Source organism: Oryctolagus cuniculus, chromosome X (assembly GCF_051225735.1).
Source record: "Oryctolagus cuniculus isolate XC-2025 breed Fujian yellow rabbit chromosome X, ASM5122573v1, whole genome shotgun sequence".
Taxonomy (NCBI): domain Eukaryota; kingdom Metazoa; phylum Chordata; class Mammalia; order Lagomorpha; family Leporidae; genus Oryctolagus; species Oryctolagus cuniculus.
Window position 1 is genome coordinate 128,109,198 of NC_142888.1, and position 20,733 is coordinate 128,129,930.

Here is a 20,733-nt window from a genome sequence, read left to right on the forward strand (position 1 = left end):
TGAAGCCCTGCACCCACGTGAGAGACCCAGATGAATCCCCTGGCCCCTGGCTTCAGCCTGGCACAGCCATGGACATCTCAGGCATTTGGCGGATTAACCCCATGGAAGCCAAACTCTCCTGCGTTGTTTTCTGCCACCTCAGCCTCCGATCCCAGTTTATCCTCAATCTCAGCCCCTTCTTCCTTGCCGACATCTCCACGATCCACTCCCCTTCATCATCCTCTCAAACTCTGCCCTAACACAGGTTCACAGCAAGTTTTGCCTGGATTGTGGCAGGAGATGGCTAGCAAGGCACAGTAGAGACCTTGGCATGTTGTTTGTTTAGGAAGGGCCTTAGGAAACCTGCCAGGCGTCATGACCATGGAGTAGGAGTGATAAGATTCGGGCAGGTGGGTAACATGCCATGGAGACTGTCAATCATAAAATGCCTTCCTTCGTGGATAGTGGCACAAGGAGGCCACTCAGAGGAGCAGGACTTTGTCGGAGAGGCTTCAAACTAGTGTATCATGGGCAAGTTCTGGGCATCCAGAGAACAGGAGAGCTTTCCCACAGGTAGACCTGGGGTGCCTGCTGTCTCCTCTGGACACAGCATGGGCTCAGTCCCTGGGTGGTGTGAGCCCACACAGGAGGCTGTAGCAGAGGAGGCTAAACCAGGAAATTCTCCCAGGCAGGGTGGTAGGGGTGCTCAGATTGTCCTTGCTGCTGCAGCCCTGCTGTCCATGGCCTCACAGGGTCGGCTCTGCCTGCACGCCTTCTCTCTCTCCAAGAACTCTCACACAGCACTGCTGTCGCCAGCAGAATCCTTGCTTCTGTCCTGGACTGCCATGCACGGGTCTCCCTTGGCCTGTCCCATGGTCCCTGGTTCATGACATGGCCCATGGCTCTAACTCCTTCAAGTCCCTTCCTGGCCAGCTCAGAACACTTCACATGGGTTCAGGACTGGCAGAGGCTCGTCCCTTCCTGGGGTATCTCAAGCTCATTAGAGCTCACATGCCTCAGCATCCCAGAGCCATCTCAACACAACTCCTTCCAAACTCTTGCGATGGGCTGGGGTGTTCTGGGACACAGCACTGTCCTGCTGTGGCTCCACCGCCACCGTCATCTGCTGTGACCTTAGTCTGCTCACATTCCTATGTGGGGATTCAGGGTCCTAGCTGGCACTGTGCTTGGCTGACAGGACATTCCCTTCCACCTCTCTGGATCAGAACACCTAATCCCATAGCCCTCCTCATTAGGGTGATCAGTTTAACCTAAGTTTGTGCATGACGTGCAGACTACTTGAATAATAACTCATAATCATAACCATTTGCCCCTCATCACATACAGTGATTATTTTTATCACGAACCAATCGGCAGATGATCCGTTGCCACTTCTACACTAATCATAGTACCTCGGAGGCAGATTCTTACTTGTGGAATGTCAGACAAATATAACTGCATGTGAGCATCAGCACAGCCCCCACCTTGAGCTGAGCAGTTGTCTGTGGAGACACAAGAAGGCTCAAACCCCAGCTGGACAGGTGCAGCCCGACATGGGAGGGTGTGGACTGACGGGAGCTCCAAGAGGAATTCTGGGAAAAGTGATAACTCAGTCCCAATAGGACCGTTTGTGCTGCTGCACCCAACTTGTGACCAGGAGGACATCACAGCTCTCAGGAGACAGATGACTGTTCCTCAGGGGCGTGAAGGATGCAGGCAGCAAGGAGGAATCCCTGTGGTCAGCATCTCTGGGAGGGCAATCCTTTCACAGATAGCCACCGCTTCCCAGGATATTAACGGCACAGCATCTGTTTTCTCCCATGGAAGGCAGCACACCTCTGTGCCGTGGCTCCCTGTAGGTGCACATGGCAGGGTCTGTGTTAGCCTTGCATCAGAATTAGCCCCTAGATCCCCCAAGGCCTTCTATAGAGATGGCTGTGACCACAGTGCTTCTGTTCATATCCCAGCGTCAACGTGATGTCTCAAAACTCTTCCTAATGACAAGCTATCATGCCCAACAAGGATGTGATTTTAGCCTCTTGGGGGACCCTAGCTTTTCAGGAGTCCTTCCTCAGTGGGTGTCTGCTCCACAGTGAGTTCCTTGGCGTTTCCTCATCCACAGATTTTGAGCAAGGCTTTGGTCTTTGGCCACCAGCGTAAGCTCCTTCTTCTGTGTATGCCTCCAGTGAGCAGTTTCTACTAAAACACCTGATTCGGATCCTACTGCAAGCAAGTTTCTAAAACCTCCTGTCTGACGTGATGTCTCAAGATACACACTCGAGATATCTCAGTACAACACACTGAATTCAGCACCCGTTTGGAAAAGACTCAGAATATCTGGGCACTCAGGATGAGGAGACGTTGCAATGGCTGTCCAAAGTGAACAGTGAAGTGGAAGGGGCTGTGCCCGTTACAGGGGTGGTGTTTCAGGGTGATAGGGGGGAAGGCCAGGGCACTTCTGCATGCATTAGGAATGCCCCGGATCAGGGAGACAACAGGGGATTCCAGGCTGTTCCATGAGGACCAGTGTTGAGCCATGAGCAGCCCAGGTTCCAGAGATGGAAGGGAGAGCACAAAGGATGCCCAGGGAAAGGACACTATGCTGCATGAGTACCAATGCCCGCTCCTGGGCAGGGTCAGCGCTCGAGAAATCCTGGGACTCAAGTTGGAGGACCTCTTAGTTTCAAAGTCCCCAGGTTAGGTTTCAGCCTCATAATCCCCTTCATATCTTAGATGTACATACTATCCCATGGACATAAGGGTGATTTGGTTATCTGAGAGGCATTGCAAGTATAGACAAGAGAAGTGAATTAAGAGACACAGTGACTGCCTCATGCTGGGAGCAGCGTGAGTTGTATGGTCTCCAGGTGAGTGCTTCCTACCCACATGGTCTTGGGAAAGTCACCAAGTCATAGGAACTCCAGGCTCTTCATCCGTGAAATGGGTTCACAGACCATTTTCCTGTAGGTTTGCTGCATGTGGGAAATTGTAAAAGTCCTTGCCACAATGCCTGGCATATATTGGATATTGAATGATTACCAGCTAATTTCTAGTATGGCTTTGATTCCAGATGTTACCACTCGCTCCTCTGGAATGATTTGTTGTTATGGTTATGGTTTCTAGGACACCTCATAATTTTCAGATCAACAGGAAACTGAATAGAAGAGTCTGGGGAGCAACTCGGACTAGACTAAGTTACTGGAATTAAGACTTATTCTATGCATCTGCTCTCCCACAATATGGTGCTGAGAAGGGAGGAAACAGCTTCTACACAGCTGCCTCCAGTTCAACCAATAAACAGCAGGACCTGCTCCTGATTGGAGGAGAGCAGCATACTTGGCGTGTGGGTAGCAGAGTTGGGATTGGTGGAAGAGGACTATAAAGGAGGAGAGAGACAACATGCACCAGGAACATCTATCTGAAGGAACACCTGAGCAGCCCCCGAGAGAGCCGGCCGGCGGTGTGCCGCTCCCCCGCGGAAGTGGGGAAAGTGGCAGGGGGAACCGCCCTTCCACGGAGGTGGAAGGGTCGGTAGCCAACCCGGGAAGAACCAGCAGCAAACCCGGGGAGGGCCGAGCAGACAAAAGAACAGCGCAGGGTCCTGTGTCGTTCCTCCACGAAGACGGGGAGCGACATAATGGTGCCGTGACTCGGATGTGAAGCCTAGGCAGGGTTTAGTGTCGTTCCTCCACGAAGAGGGGGAGCGACAAAGAGCAACCAAAAAAAAAAAAAATACTTCTCAGCAGTTGTTCCCTCCGAGATTCTGCAGAGCTTGATTCGGTGTTGTGGAACCTGACCGTGCTGAGTGTAACTAACCCACAACTCTGAGAACTTAACAGAGATGGGGACTAACTGCTCTCCTCCCTGCCAACTTCTCTTCCTTTCCAAATCAGTGTTTTCACTCATTTCAATCCACTCAAAAATCTAGCCCTTACTTACAGTCAAGTGTCTCTTGGGAGAAAAACCTGGTAACACAGGCCTTCCTCATAAAGGCTCTGGCTCTGGCTCTTGCAGCCAGGCAGAGGAGTACCTGAGCGGAGCTCCAGGTCTCACGAACCATCAGATTCACATCAGCCACTCGGGAGAGCCTTGACCTTGAGGGGCATCTATCACTTGGTCTTGCTCTGTGTTCAATGTCACTGGGACAAGAGTCCAGAAAGCCTTCCATGCCTGCCCCAGGTGTAGATTCTTCTCTGCTTCATCCAACACCCAGCGGGGACTGCACAGAGCTGTTTTCAATTCCCCTCTTTCCTCTCAGCTCTAAGACCCACTGCCTAATGGGCGGCCCTTGCTCCCCGCAAGCCTCAACCACAGGGAACTCCCACAAGCAGAAATGCAGTGTCCCAAACTCCACACCGCCCCTGCTCAGGGCATTCACAGTCCCGTGGTCTCATCTGGCGCCTCAACTGCTCACCCCTCTTTCCCTGGTTGCTTCAGTCTCTGAGGACGTCTCACCATCTTCCTCCAGTGATGGCTGTTTCTGAATACTACCCTTCTAAGTTAGGGTAGGAATGGCCTCTTCCAACATCTCCATTCCCACCACAGGGCCTTCCAAAGGGCAAGTGCTCAGTGTGTGTCCAGCGAACAAAAGCATCAGTAACTCGTGGAACTTACTGAGATTAAATTTCTCCCACATTCTCAATCAAAATGCAAATTCTTTAACGCAAAGACGTTAATGTTGTATGGACCAACGGGGAAAATTGGTCTGAATGCAGAAATTAACTCTCCTTTACTTTTATTTTTTCTATTTCGTGACATGATCTATTTTAATGCAAACTTCTTACACATCTCCAAAGTAATTCCTACCTCAGTACGATGGTTTCTTGGTGCAATTGAATGATATAATGTAAGAGTTCCCAATTGGCATTACAAAACACCACTCCGACTCTTGAAATGGAAAAGCAAAACTACACACCTAATGAGTATCATTCGCTAACTTAGATGTCGAAGCCAAGAAAACCAACTGGAAGGAGTGGTACACGTGAAAAGTCCCCAAAGAAAACAATGGCCAGTTCTCGACCACCCCAATACAACAGGGGCATATAAATGCGTTCATCTCAACCCACCCTGGTCCTCCGCTACCCAGAAGGCTGCCTGGTCTCTTCACATGAGGAATGAAGAATGGACCTCTGTTCACAGGGTTTCAGGAGTAGCTGCTGTGGGGGAACGTGACTCAGGTCATGGCTGCCTCGATCCCTGAGTGCATGTCCTGCTTGGGTGCTCCCATGCTCATCTCTCAAAGCCTCTTCCTACAGCAATGGGTAGGATCTGAGTCACTCCCATTGACTGATCTCGGAGAAAAACTCCAGGGGTCGCACATTTCTGTTTTCAGCACGGGCTCTCGGACCACACAGAAACTTGTAGCAAGCAGGATCACTGTGGGGCACCCACCGGTACTGCAGGTACCCTTCCAGCACCCCGTCTCAGATGACGAGCTTCCTGGGCTCCCCATAGATGTAGTGCTCCCTCCCAACATGTACCCCATGACGCTCAGTGCTTCCCACAGCTCCTCCTCAGGGGCACAGTTGCCTTCCATGAAGATCACTCCTGGGATGATTATCCGGAGGCAGGACTTGGGCATGCTCTGATCATCGCCAAGCTTCCCATCATAGGTGAGGCCTCGGGCAGTGACAGGACACAGGAGGGTTAAATGCGTTCCAGTTCTTTCATGGCGTGGATGCCAAAGAGCAGCTGCACACACTCCGACAGCCTCCTGACAATAAGAGGGGTGTGGTCCTCGGAATTTTGGGGGGGACAAGACTCAGCATTCATGCCTGGGTGATCAGCTCCTTCACTGATACTTGAGCAGCAGGAGCTGCACCAAATCCTCCACCTACTTACGTTGGGATTCTTGGAGCAAGGATTCTGTTTCTGCTGGGTTCTGCCGGTTGTCTGTGACCATCCTCTTCTTGGACGCGGGAGCTGTCATCACATTGGCTACATGGAAAGCGGGCGGTGGCTCCCTGAGGAACCCAGGACTCGGCCTCTCAGCAGCAGGCAGCTTCCTCTGTGTGGCCAGGATCAGGGCGGGTGGGGGAGGCAGGGAGCCAAGGTGGATGCTGCCTCTTCCCCTGCTGTGGGAACCTGTGCACCCAAAATGCCCGACAGCTGTCCTTGGGCATCAAGGCCTCCCTCAAGCTTGCAGGGTTGACTCTTCTGACAGTGAGGCTTCATCACTTTTCTGGGGGCAGCAGACATGAGATTGGGCAGCCGCTGGGCCATAGGGATGCAGAAACTTGGGGAAGAGAGGGAGGGCGTGAGTGATAGCAGCTGAGAATCAGAGCTCTGAGATAGGCACTTTTGAGGCCTTTTCTTTGGGTACTGAACGAGGGCCTCAGAGAGCTCCTTTCCTGCTGGTGGGCCAAGTCCCTTAAGTGGAAGGACAAGGGAGAAGGTCCCTAAGCCTGCAGACAGATGGCAAGTGCCCAGGACAGGTGTGAAATCCCACATTTTCTATGGCATGTTGGGTCCCTGCCATGCTTTCAGGACCCTTACCTCACCCTGACTCCTGACACTACCTGGGCCTTCTCTGCTCTGTGACCTAAAGACGGTGTGTGAAAACACGTCTTCACCTCCTGGCTCCTGGATGAACTGAGGGATCACGCAGGTGCACACATCAGAGAGGTAGTGTGAGGAAGGCCATCCGCCCACTCTTCCCCGCGTCTTCCCATGACTGACGGAAGGGCAAGGCCAGGCTGAGGTCCTGTGTGTTCATGCGGGCTGTCTTTGCAGTGATGATGACGTCTCTTGGCAGACCCTGGACACCTGTGCCTCCCAGGCAGCTGGAGTTTCCGGGATTTTCCCTGTGTCTCCCTCTCAGAACAAGATCCTCTGCCTCCCCGACAGCCTGGAGACAAGGTGAGGAGGCAGCACACGCCACCACCTCTGCTGTGTCCCCTCTGTTATCTCTGTCTTGTGGGTAACTCCTTGTTACTCCTGCCACTCACTGCCCTCCCTCACCCCTACCTCTCCTGAGATCAGCCGCCATCTGCCTTTGGACCAAAACCCCATCTCCAGGACCACTCCCCACTTGGCTGCCTGTGGTCGAAGGTGGCATGCCACCTGAGGCCACCTCTGATTTGGCCAACCAGGGATGAGGACAGGGGGCACCCAGGCTTATGGAGTCCCTTTTCTCCAGCCCAGGGGCCTCTTCGATCTTCAAGGAGCATCTCTACCACGGCTCCTGGTGCAACCGTGACTCCATCGGATCTCCTGGTGTGGCAGCCTCTGCACACCTGAAGATGCCCCTTACGGCAAGGCCCTCACCTCCCTCAGAACCACGAGACAGACCTGGGGTGAGCCACATCTGGACAGCCCTACCTGGGGTGTGCCAAGGCTGCTAGCAGGAGATTTGGGTGACTCCTACGTATGGGGTGATGATCATCTTAAGTGTGCTAAGCCTGTTCAAATTTACTCCTGGCAGGGCCTCAGCCCCTGGTCTTCTGACGATGTGAGGCTGCACCTTGGGGGCCTAGGACCCCATGTCCCTGAACTCCCTTAGGAGGAAGCAAGGGGGGCCATGAAACTCCCCAGCAGTCCTGCCCGCAGATTCTGTGGGGTGAGAGCAGGGGCAGGCACCTGTGGGATCCCTATGTCTGGGATGAGGACTCTGATGCAGCCTCACTCACGGGGCCCGGGACTCTTCTATCTGCTGAGTTGAGGCCACCCTGCTCACACCGTAGCCCTCCTCTCCCTGACACCAGGAAAGCAGACACAAGGACACACCCCATCTGGCCGTCCATCCCAGGTCCTTGTGGGGCTGAGGTTGCCCTCTGTTCTAGGGTCTAGCACTCCACAGCCCTCCGTCTGTCTTCTCCCCTTGAGAGAGAGAGGCCTCACTAAGCCTGCATTGCCCCAAGCCTTATTTCCTGCAATTCCCTAGGCTGAATTCAGGTGGGGCCTTCATCTGACATCCGTTTTGGGAACTCCCAGGACTGACAGCAGGGACAGACGTCTGCAGGTCCCCCTGTTCTGGAGTCTAAGGCCCTCCCCGCTCTGCCCTGCGACCTCTTCTTCAGGACAGGTCGTGCGTAGGCCCTTTCCTCAGACCGAGGCCCTCACCTCTCCCACCGCGGAGGGGAAGTCAGTCGTAGTAAGTCTGGCTACCACCACCGGGGCTTCCAAGGCGGAGAGCAGCAGTGAAGATGGACCCCCACGTTGTCCCTGTTGCCACGCGAGGATCCGCCAAGTCCCCTCTCAGCGGTTGTGCCTTGAAACGACCTAGGGTCGACTACATCACCACGGCCTGCCCATGGACTTGAGTCTACACGTTCACATCAAGTTTCTGACTGCAGAGTGCCCTGAGACAGAAATTGGACAGCGGGCTCAGCCTGACCAGTCTGCTCCGTGATCATCCAGGGCTGACAGCATAGCTGGGGAAGGGCTCCTTGGGACCCCTAGTCCTCCCTCCGGGCCCTCATCCTCCCTCCTGACACAGCCTGTGCACTCTACCTTAGGGCAGTCCGACACCAGCCCCAGAGAGCAAGGCCCTCCCTCACCACTCCCAGTTCCCCAAGGCAGAAGCCTGTGGATGGCACATCCAGCCACCATGCTTATGGCTCGCAAAGACTGAGAGTGGGGGCACAGATGACTCTGCAGTTACCTTAGACCTCACTGAACGTCCTCACCCAGATGCCTGTCAGCCCTCCATTTACTTCATCTACCGGATGGATCGCAGTGAGGATCTGATTCCCAGGGTCCACTGAAGTAGAAGAGGGGGCGAGTGACTCAGTGGGGCGAGTGGGTCCTGGGGTGGTGGTGTAGGCCAGAGAGTAGGGACAGAGCTGGATCCCTTGGGGCACTCTTCTGGCAAGGGACTTCGTAGGTCTCCCCTGAGCGTCTCACCTTGAGTGCTTACCCGGCCAGGGCCCTTTCCCTTCCTCTGAAATGAAGTGGCACCTCCAACGGCCCACTCCAAGTCTGGAGGCAGAGGTCAGGGAGTGTCACCTCTGGCCACTGTCCTGCCGGCTCACCCAGGCTGACCACGGAGCGACAGATGGTCTCTGTGGGCCCCTTGCATCTGTGTCCCCTCAGACCTCCTCCAGGGTCCTGACCTTAAAACCAGGCAGGACCTGGACCCCTGTGCTATGCTCACCTGGTTTTTCTTTCTTTTTGGACCAGATTGCTCTTGGAGTCTTGTTCTAAAATATGGCCGATTGCCTACAGTCGTGACACTTCATTTCAGATGTAATTGTATATCACTTTAAAAGAGAGCATTTTGTACATGTTGTCTCAAGCAAATACGATCGTGATGTAAAATCTACATTGAATGCAATATACCTGATGTTCCGTATCCGCAGCCCTCAGAACCTGGCCAGTCTGTTTCTGATGCTGGCCCCACCTACGTTGCTTCCCAGCAGCTAGAAGGATGTGACACAGATGAGACTACACAGGCTCTCATCACTAAGCCCCGGGGGAAGCACCCAATACCACCTCGGACTACATCTCTACCACCCCCAACCCCCAAGGAGCCCAGGCTTGTGGCGTGCTGCTGGGGGAGCCCTCGGTGACAGGAACTGTGGCCTGCAGACATGGGAGTGGCCCCGCAGGGAACCAGGGCCTGCCCTGCAGGAGGAACACTAGGCACCACCGGGGAGGTATCTGCTCTGCTCTGCTCCCAGGGTGACACAAGGGGCAGCATTTTCCTGCTGACTGCGGTGGTGCTGCAGCAGCAGGCCAGCACTCCCCCCACTTTGGGACAGTAGCACCGTCCACTGAAGCCTTTCCCAACCTGCAGGTCAAGTCTCCTGAGATACAGGGCAGGTGACCTGGCTCTGAGGCCACATGTGGCTCTATGGATCAGGCCACACCCCACACCTGGCTCATTAGACGCTCCGGACCTGGCTATCTAGACCCCTGCCTCCCACTCTCTGTTCCAGGACCCTGAGCTACCACATACCTGTGCTCTTCCTCAGATCTACGCTCCTCCAAATCTCCTCAGAGCCCAGCCCAGACGTTCTCGGGTCTCTCAGGTACCGAAGTCTTCTCCATGTGGCCCTCTAAGATCACCCTTTTCCTACACTGCAACCCCACTCCCCACCCTATCCCCAGCTTTCATGATTGGGTTTTCCAGATTGCATTGGAATCCACTGCACACGTCACTGTGGAACCCACTTCCCCTTTTACCTTCTTCCACGGTTCATGGTGTGCCTTCCCCTTCCCCACACCTGCCCCAGAATACAAGCTCCACAGTAGCAGGAGCAGGGGACCGGTTCAATGCTGTGTCTTTGGAGCCGAGAGCAGTGTCTGCCCCTAGTGCACGCTCTGTATTCAGTGGTGGGATGGAAGAAGGCTGCCAGCCACAGATTCTGTTATGCGGAGCCTCCGTGCACTAAACCCCAGGGTGCAGCTAATCTTCCCGATCAACCAGCCAACAGCCTAAGTGGGAACGCTCCCTACCATGCACTCATGGCTGAAACCCTGGGCAGGTACTCAGTCTGTCTCTCGGACTCCCAATGCCTACCTGCTGTGCCATCCCCTGGCCTGTGCTGCCAGTGTGTTGGGAAAGTCAGCACGGCAAGGCTCTAACCACCCATGGAAGTCTGGGCCCCCCTCACGCCAGCAGGCCGCTGAGGCCTGCCTTTGACCTGACGTGCCGTTCCTCTTTGCAGGTCCTGGGATCTGCAGGTCAGCACAGGAGTCACCGCAAGGCAGCATGCATCAGTCCAAACGGTCCTCTGGAGACTGGCGTTTTTCCATCCTTGGGCCCATCCCTGAGCCCCACGCCACCTGCCGCTGTGCCCACCACGTCCCATCCTGGCCTCAGCCTGCCCCGGCTGGTGGGGCTCCCTTCCTACCACCCCTGAACTAGCGCTCCGGGTGCACAGCTGATCCTCACATGCATTTGTGTTTACGTGGACTCCCCAGACAGGACTCCCCTTCCAAGTCACCATGATTCAGACGGAACTGGGAGGGGATGGCACGGCCTTGCCAGGGGTCTCCAGGTAGTTGTCAGGTGATAATCACTGCCTTCTAAGTATGGCAGAAATCGCTGTGATTTTGGCTAATTGTTCTGATGACCCCACTGTCTTCTATCTAACATTTCATTAAGCCTGTCCCCCTGACTGGGCGAGAATGTGATTTTACTTTCTGAGGTGGATCCAGAGAAGCAGGACAGGGCTGTTGTGCGAGCCATCCTCAGAGCTACGAGCTCCAGCCACGGAGTCCCCAGACAGGATTGTTGAGGGGAAGCACGTTATGGGGCCCAGTGGTTATTAGGACATACCCCAAATCATGAGATGTCCTCAGACAAAATTAGCATTCCCAAGAAGCTGACTTCCTACCTGGCTCTTGCCATCACTGCCCCATGGCGGTGACCCCTGACACGTGTACTAAGGCCCTTCCTGGGCTAGCATTGGATCCCCAGCCTCCTCTTGTCCTGCTCCCGTGTGGGGGCTGGCCATCGAGAACGCAGGATCTGCTGAACAAAGAGATCATATCGAGGATGCAGGGTCGATGCCGAATGCAAAGCCAGGGGGAACGCGCAAGACAGCACCGAGGGCAAGGCCACCCACCCTGAAGGTCAGTCCAAAGGGCACTGCAGTCCGTGATGCTCAGGTGGAAGCAGGGAGAGCCCGAGTGCCCCATGGCCATGTGCTGCAGCCTGGTGGCTCCACTGTTTGCCTGGCAGGCAGCCTGAGCAGTGGGGCTGGCCTGCAGGAGACCAAAGCTGTCACTCAGACAGCTCTGAGAGGAGGGCTGAGACAGAGTCTGGATGGGGGTACAGGGCCCTTCCCTAGACTTTAGTGTACCTTCCAAGAGTCTAACTGGCAACCTGTGTGTCCAAGGGGAAGCTACTCCATCCTCACTGTCTCTCCTGAATGCAAGAGTCCTCCTGAGGACCTGGTCTCCATTGCAGGGGAGGGGGTGACCACATGCGGCTGGAAAGAGGCTGAGGGGACAGCATGTGGAGTGAGTCTCTCCCTGGCTTCCTTACAATCCTCGTGCATGCAGCATGAGGCATGGGACATTCGGTAACCGCGGGTGACAGCAGCTCCTCCCTGGTTCACGTGGACCACAACCCACTGCATGAAAGTGTGTGACCCAAATGAAGAGGCAAAGTGGAAGTGCGTTGTCGCGTTACTCTGTCTTTGTCTTTTGTTGCTCTGTGTCGGAGATATATCTTACCAGGATATTTTAGTGTTTCTGAGCCTGTTATACCTCTTGAGATCCACATGCACATTGATGGGTGCAGGATATCTGTTCCCCTGAAAGCCTGTTCACCTTGAGTGTCCTTTCACACCTTAAGACTCCGCAGTCCTGGAACAACTGGTTCTAGTCCCTGCAGGGTTCACTTTCAGACCTCTGCACCGGGAGCAGGAGCGGCGGCAGGAGCAGGATTCTGGGCTGTGGGAGTTGGCCCTGGGGGAAACTGCCAAGACACATGTGCCTGCAGAGAGGATGAAGGAAAGCCTGTGTCCCTCCCCCAGAGCTGTCTTCCCCTCCATGGTGCCCAGGGCGTAACCACCAGTCCCTTTGTGCAGCATTTGGGCATTCAGGGACCCATGACTGGCTAGATTCCCAGCCTCTAGCCCTTCTGCCTACTTGGCTGGCCTAGAGAATAGCGGGAAACTCAGGGCAGCCGTGGGGCTATTCAGGGGGCCTTGTGGGGATAGGTAAGAGTGTCCTCCGGGGTATTGCTGGATCCAACAACTGTGTCGTGCCCAGTTTAGGCCTGATACCAGATTCCTTGTGGAACCTCAGCATCGTCATATTAGGCTGAGAAGTGGCCCCCCACACAGCAGTTCAGACCAGGGTGGCTACAGTAGGGGAGGGGCTCGTGAGCCAGGCCTTTAGGAGGAGCAGCTGAGAGAGCTCAGTGGCATTGGCTTGGGGGTACAGGACAAGGATGGCCTCCCACTGTCAGTCTGGGTCCTTCCTCCCTTGGCTCTGTCCTGAGACTCTACAGTCTGAATGCTTCCCTTTATCATGGTCTCTGTTATCCCAGCAGAATGCCAATGATCCCCTTCCCCATGAGGCTGAGGTCAATTCACGACATGTGAGTCTGCTAGCTGACACGTAACCTTCTTTGTCTGAGCACCTGTGGCCGTGTCATCAGTCGCTCTGAAATCCAGTACTTTGCTGGAGGGTGCTTAAGAGGGTGGTTAAGAGAGGAAGATGTTGGATGGTGGTTCATTGCTTTTGTCTTCAAATTCAAGACAGCATGTCCAACACCTTTCACTTCCCAAGCATTTCTCCCACTTCTTTTTTTTTTTTTGTATTTGAGAGGTAGAGTTATAGACGGTGAGAAAGAGACAGAGAGAAAGGTCTTCCTTCCGTTGGTTCACTCCCCTAGTGACTGCTATGGCTGGCACTGCGCTGATCCGAAGCCAGAAGCCGGGTACTTCCTCCCGGTCTCCCATGCGGGTGCAGGGACCCAAGCACTTGGGCCATCCTCTGCTGCCCTCCCGGGCCACAGCAGAGAGCTGCACTGGAAGAGGAGCAACCAGGACTAATACCCGGCGCCCCAACCGGGACTAGAACTCGGGGTGCCGGCGCCACAGGCGGAGGATTAGCCAAGTGAGCCACGGCGCCGGCCTGTGTTTCTCCCACTTCTTAGGAACAGAGCTTCGATCAGAAACCTGCCCCTCTGTGAGACTGCTGAGAGATGTCAGGTAGAGACAGCCTCAGGAACCCATGCAACTATCAATGTATTCAGTTCCCAGCTTGGAATAAGAAACTCTTCCACGTGCTGTGGAAGATATCTCAGTAGTTTCAGTCACCCTCTCTCTACCTTCAGGGCTGTAACCCAAAGGACATTTGATTATGAGGCAAATTGCAGTCGACTCACTGCCCATGGGGAAAACAAAGAGCCTGCTGGTGATTCCCAGAGAGAGACGACATGGTGTCCAAAATCACAGCCCAGAGCAAATTTTCTAAGGACAGAGCTGGGTATATCTGGGAGGGCCAAGGGTGAACTTTGGTGGAACCACGGGACCTCTGCAGGGAGCAGCAATGCTACGTGTCACACGGAGGGCCGGTGATTCTGTGTAGAGTCCACAGTCCCTGGGCAGCAGTGAAGGGCAGGGCAGCAGGCTAGGTTCCACGGCTGGATGCAGGCACTTGGGGGACGACAGGGAATGGACACTAGTGTACCAGCAAGAGCTGAGGCTGCACTCCAACACCCTCACTTGGGCAGAGTCAGCTCTTAAGGATCCAACCACAGGCAATGGCCAAGATGTACAGACTCAGCTGCATTTGTTTTAACCAGGTTTTAGTACATGGACAGGCTTCAGCAAGCCTGTCAAAAAATTAAAAAAAAAAAAAGAGAAAGAACTGGAGTCAGAAGGATGGCCCCAGGCCGGGTGCAGGGTGAAGCGTGGAGGCCCTGTGGAGGCCCCAGATGAATGCAGACCCTGTTACTCCAGCCCTGCCACCAGATCCTGGGGAACTCCTAACGCCTGGGTTCCTCCTGTGTGTGTGGCCTGTCTGATCTCTCCTCGAACAGGGCACTGTACCAAAAGCACTGGGGAAGTTTCTGACGCGTGGTGTCACTTTCGTAGTGGGGAGCTGGCTGTTTTTGTAATAGCACTGGACCCTCCCGGACCTTATCACTCTGACACACCTTTGCTGCTGTATGTTCTCTGGAATGTGCCACAGATCATGCGACATACCAGGACATGGAATAACTAGCCAAACAAGGGCCTTCATGCACTAAATTGGGTCTACACTTCAGCACAGAAGACACCCAACAACATCTGGCAGAGGAGCTGGGTGGAGCTCAGAGTCACCAAAATTGCAGCCAGGAACCAGCTCATTGCCTACCTCCAAGCTGAGTTTGCATCCAAAGAATTATCTGCATTCATTTTGTAGTCATCCAGAAACTGTAGCCCTTGCTTAAACTTGGTCCAATTTCTCTCTCTCTCTCTCTCTCTCTGTGTGTGTGTGTGTGTGTCTCACAAACACCACTAAACCCATCTATACACACACACGCACATGCACACACACATGGAGTAGACACACAATTGTTAGTTTTTTGCTGTGACCTGCCCAGCCAGCAGTGGAGTAGCAGTCAGGGCTTTCAGACCTCACTTCCAGGGAGAGTCACCCTCTACCTCGCAGAGCCTTGCACTTGGGGGGCATCAATCACTTGTTTCTTGCTCTATGCTCACCCTCACTGGCACAAGAGCCCAGGACACGTCCCAGAGCTAGCCCAGGTAGCAGATGTCTTTCTGCCTTACCTCACACCCAGAAGGGCCTGAACAGAGTAACTTTCAACGTCAGGATGCTCTCTGAGCACGAAGACCCACGCCCTGAGGATCTGGTCCCTGACCCAGCTTCAACACATGGAACTGCCACAATAGGAAATGCAGATTCCTTAAGGCCTCAGTTCAGGGCAGTTACTCTCCTCCGCCCTCCACCGGGGCCCCGGCTGCTCAGCCGTCTTTCCCTGGTTCTGTGGGTCTCAGAGGACATCTCTCCATCTTCCTCCTATGATGGCTGCTGCTGGACTCTACCCTTCTCTGCTAGGGTGGGTGTGGCCTCTCCCTGCATCTCCACTCCCACCACAGGGCCTTCCACAGAGCGGAAGCACAGTGGATGTGGAAAGGATACATGAGCCAGTGAGCACAGGAACTTGTTTATTAACACTTAGTAGCTTTCCATTTCCATATCAGCCTAGCAAATCCAGCTGTGTGCGTACACGCATACTAACTTTACAGGATTGCCCTCATGGGGTAAAGGATGAATGGATGCGTTCTCCTTGCTTGTCTCTGGTCATCCCATCCATTTTGCTGCTAAATTCTTTCCCTTTCCAAAGAAATATCTGCTCCACTGCTATGCTATCTTGAACCAGAACAGAGAGAGATGCATTTTTCAATTTCAAGAGCAAACAGCAAAACTCTTATGCCAAAACTCTACGTTCAGCAATAAGTGTGTAATGATTGAGCAGCACCTACACGGATACAGAATCTAAAGACATCTGCTTAATAGGAAAACCATTTTAAATACCAGAACGGGCGGAAAAAAAAAAAAAAAGAGTACTTTCTAGATAACTTGCACAGAAGCGGAGCACGAAACCTCGAGACCCCATGACTGTAAAAGGCACGCTGGCCTCCATTAGCCAGAACTCTCACTGCTGCATTCCAGGTACGAATAACGAATAGGCCACCTTTCACAGGGGAGAGAAGCTACCCACCCAAACCCTGGCTCAACCCTGCCGCCCTCCCTCACTCCCACTGGCACCACCTGCACCTGTTGCTGGCATGCCCCCTTCCTCATCTCTCACGGCCTTTCCTTTCACTGCGGGGTGGAATCTGGGATCATTCCTACTGCACTTGGCTAAATACTGCAGGACTCTCATTGCGCTGGTTTCAGCGTGGGCCCTTGGACCCCACAGAAACTCATAGTGAGCACTGCTGCTCTTGGATGCCTGCCTACGGTACTCCAGGTAGCCTGCCTGCACCCAGTCTTTGGTGACGAGCTGCCTGGGCTCCCCGTAGATGCAATGATCTACCCCAACAAACAGCCCCATTACACTCAGAGCTTCCCAGATCTGCCCCTCATGGACACGCCCACCACCGATGAACACGATACCCAGGATGGCTATCAAGAGCCCAGTCTTGGGTATGCACTGATCACCCCCTAGCACATCATGGCAAGTGAGGCCCAATGCAGGGACAAGCACATACAAATGGCCAGTGGGGTCTGCTTGCTTCATCTCAATGCCAAAGATCAGATGGATGCACTCAAAGGCTTTGCAGAAGATCCCAGGGAAGTAGTCTTCGTAATTCTCGGTGACACAACTCAGCATCCCTTCCACGGTGATCGGCTCCCTGCTGAGATACCTGAGGAGCAGCAGCCTCACCAGCTCAGCCATCTTCTCGGCCAGCGCACCTCGGAGCTTAGACTCTGTGTCTTCCAGGTACTGCCAGGTGCTCCGGCCCTCTTCTTCCTGCCAGGTGCAGCTCTCATCAGATTGGCTGTATGCAGAAGATGATTTGGCAGTGCTGGAGGAGGCTCCATGAGGGTTCTCAGGAGGACTAGGGACCCCAGCTGCAGGCTCCTCCTTGTGGGTACCCTGGATCAGAGCAGAGGGGGAGCAGCCGGCAGTAGTGGCCTCCTCTTCTCCGTACGCGGGCAAATGAGCATCCTCTCCCTGGGCCTGAAGGCCTCCCTCAAACTTGCAGAGGCGATGTTTCCGACCACGAGGCATCATAGCTTTCCCGGGGGCAGCTGGCACGAGGGCCGGCAGCGGCTGTGATGGGGACCCTCAGTCCTGGGGGAGAGACAGAGGGCGTGAGTGAGTGCAACTGAGACTCTCAGCCGTGCAAGCTGTGACAAAGGCCCACGTACGAGGTTTCTCTCGGAGTGGTGAACGCAGGCCTCACAGGGCTCCTTTCCTGCCGGCGGGGCTGTCGTCGTAGCAGTGGAAGGAAGAACTGAGAGACACGGTTAGCCTGGGGCAACCAGCTGGCCAGTAGTGCGCAAGGCTTCAGGGCTGAAGTAGAGTAGGTAGGGCCATGAGCCGTGGGTTCCTCACTCCTGTGAGAAGCAGGAGAGGGGGGCCCTACATTCTGCTTTGGTAACTGCACCTAACCCTGATTCTCCGCATAGTGTGTTCTGTGACCTAAGAGCACCGCCTAAGGACTAGCAGTTCACCTGTTGCTTCCCGCAGCTTCTGTTTGAAGAACTCAGGCTTCAGACTACAAGCATTACTCCAGGCCCTCGACCTCACTGGAGAACGGACCAGAATCACTGAGGTTCCCACTCTGCTCATGTAGATGGTCCCCTCTATGCTCACTCATAATTCTCACTTTGTTGGGGAAGGATCTGGAAGCCTCCAACGGCCTACAAGCACATCTGAGAGCTAGAGTATGACTCCCAGAGAGGGAACAAAAAGCAGCTAAGGTCCCACATCTGGCCACGTCTCACCTGGGGTGACAGGCAGAGGGGACCTATTTCAGTGGGTTGGGTGATCCTGGGGTGAGCAGCTGGCTCAGTCCCACTACAATGATTGGCAGGACCTTGGAACCTCCCCCTCCTGACCTGAGTCCAAGCAGCTCTCACCAACAAGTCCTTGAGTTTGCTGAGACCAATGATGCCCAAACAGGACAGGGCACTTTAGCCCGAGACACCTGTGTAGGCATTTGGGTTGGATGCAGGCATTGGTCTCCTCTGTTTAGGGGTGGGGGCTCCCCTTTTCACCCATGCCTTATCTGTCTACATTCCTGCCTGAGCCTGCCCTTCCTCACCCCTGGCCCACTGAGATCAGCTGCTATCAACCATTAGATGAAGACTTCACGTCCCTGACCAATGCCCACCTGCCTGCCCCTGCTGTAAAGTGAACATGCCAAGTAAGGCCCTCCTAACCTGCTCCCTTCACTGATGAGAACAGCGACATCCAGTCCCCACGGGGCCCTTCATTCTGGGCTGGTCGTACCCTCAGTTCTTATGAACGGGCTATACCGTGGGTCAGGTTTGGGGGCTTCTCCCTCCGCTCACACAGTGCAGTTCCCTCTGCTGACAGAGTCCAAGAACCACTTCCAAGAACTGCACCTGTACCACGTGGCAAAATGAGAGGCTCCCACGTCCATCCACCTACCCTGCCCTGAGGATTCCCATCTCTGGCAGTTCCCTACTTTGGGGGTTTGGGTTACTTTCACGCCTTCTTCCTCACTAACATCCCTTACTGTGTGACCTGCCGGATCCTGGACTCCCTCTGCTCCCTGTGTGTGGCTCCCTCCCCTGACTTGATGTCTCCCTCAACCTAATCACAGCTCTCTGACACCTGGCCAGGAAGGGGGAGGTGCAGAACATCTGGTCACACTGCTGAGGTGCCCCCAGGGCCCGAGCATGAGTGAGAGCTCCATTTGTCCTCTGTTGTATAAATTACCCCGGATCCTCCTCCTGTCTCCTACCTGGAATCCTTGCGCTTGCAGAGCTTCTCCCACCCCCCAGTTCTCCTGCCCCCATGATGAGCCACTGCACTTCCCTCACAATGCCCTGAAGGGTTTCAAGGGCAACCTCGCAGTCACAGCAGAGGCTGGGTTGGCTGTTTTCTGCCCTGGTTTCCTGAGTGTCTCGGTCCTCATCGTGACTCTGTGGACGACCTGAATCTCACCCCGTGACCACCGGAGGCGGTGCTGCTGCTTCTCAGCCCCTAAGTGTACCTCAGCAGGGGATGTGGAAGTCGGGATAGACTGGAATCCAGTCTCCATGCCCGGGCTCTGCCCGGGCTTTCAGAAGGGGCCAGGCTTGGGCCCTCTGCCCTGGAGGCCTTGGTCCCCGTCCTCCTGCCTAGGTCCTTCCTCGACTCCAGCCAGGACCTGGGCCCTCCTTCTGCTCACTCGAGGCCCTGCCTCTCTGCTTCTGACAGGCCCCGAAGCTCTCTGAGGTCCAGAGGCAGAAGACGGGAAACACATCTCCGATCGCCCTGCACGGGGCTTAACAGGCGGATGGCAGGCGCAGGCTTCCATGGGGGTTCTCTCGCCCCTCCTCCACCCCTGATCTGGAGTCTAAGCCCCTTCCCTCGTCTCTCTCTCCTTCCCTGGGTGCCGCCGGGTCTGGGCGCACGTCCCCTCACTCCAAGTCCCCTCACTCCAAGCCCCTCCCCTCTCTCAGACCGCCAGGGCCGAGTTCAGACGACTGCGCCTGGTCACCATGCGCAAGGCTTTCCAAGTTGGATCACAAGGGCAGGGATGGACACAGTGGGTCCCCGCAGGCTTCCCACAACATCCTCACCTCGGTAATCAGGCAGGGTCTGTGGCCCGGCCCTCGGCCGAGCTGAGTCTTCCCCGTCAAAGCGAGGCTCCGACTGCCAGGGTCCCCGGATGTGGAACGGGCCAGCCGCGTTCAACTCAACACTTGAGCCCCGGGGGGAGCGGGGTCGACGGCAGGGGCGGAGCAGGACACGCCGGGGCCCTCTGTCTGGTGTAAGGCCTTCCCGGGTGGCCCTCTCAGTGTCTCACCTTGACCAGGAACACAGCTTCTTCTCTTCCTCTCTGCGGACGCAAGTGTGTGTCTCAGACGCGCCCCTGCCACCGCAGAACCGGAAGTCCCGGTAGGGCACTTCCGGCTCCCGTGCTCGGGGCCTCCCAGGGCTGAACACAGGGGCGGGATGGAGTTCTCTGGCGGCCACCCTGTGCTCCCTGAGATCCTCCCCTTGTAGCCTGGCACAGCCTGGGCGCCCCCACCCCCTGGAGATTTCAGTCCGCTCCCCACTGCCCAAGTCCCACCGTCCTCGAACAGTGGTTGGGAGGGGGAGAGAAGATGCTGACAGCCGTGCTAAGGCACGCCAGGGCTGACAGCAAGGGTGCGGCAGGATTTTGTGCTACCCATCCATCCTTCCACAGGGTCCTCCCCTTCGTCCCTGCCAGAGCCAGGACACCGGACCTCTGCCGACCTGTATCTGCTCCCCTCAGACCAAGGCGCCACTCCCAGGGTCCCCTGACCTGTTCCTGGGGGGCTTGGGGTGAGTGGTGAAGCTCCCAGAGCAGCCTGTGCTCTCCCAGGGCTGAGAGCAGAAGCTGGGCTCAATCTCCTGGGGTTTCGTCTGTTGTTCTGCGGTTGGGGGTCCCCTCGGTCTTCGTCCTCGAGGGCCCACGTCTTACACCTGCCACCTTAACTACATGGCCCAGCCGCGATGTCTCCCCTCCTTCTCACCTCTGGGCAGCTCTCCGGGAGCACTGTGTGTGGAGAATGCCTGTCGTCCCGAGCAGCTTTCTGGCTGAGGCACTGCAGCACCCATGAGCACAGTGCACTGCGAGGGGAGAGGGGCCTCTCTCATGGGGTCCCCTCAGCAACCAGGCATGGGCT

At 55.3% G+C, this 20,733-nt stretch overlaps 1 protein-coding gene across 2 annotated transcripts; it reads right to left on the reverse strand.

Annotated features, from left to right (window-relative positions):
* Positions 1-14,450: 14,450 nt before the first annotated feature.
* LOC138847511 (melanoma-associated antigen 8-like) lies at positions 14,451-20,022 on the reverse strand. Of its 2 annotated transcripts, none has more exons than XM_070066563.2 (2): positions 19,660-20,022; positions 14,451-17,194 (listed from the first exon to the last, which is right to left on the reverse strand). In XM_070066563.2, exon 2 carries the CDS (start codon positions 17,132-17,134, stop codon positions 16,127-16,129), a length of 1,008 nt encoding a protein of 335 aa, XP_069922664.1. In that variant the 5' UTR covers positions 17,135-17,194; positions 19,660-20,022; the 3' UTR covers positions 14,451-16,126. The 2 variants fall into 2 exon arrangements, with proteins under 2 accessions (XP_069922664.1, XP_069922665.1); XM_070066564.2 differs by having other exon boundaries at positions 19,887-20,001.
* Between the last annotated feature and the right edge of the window lie 711 nt (positions 20,023-20,733).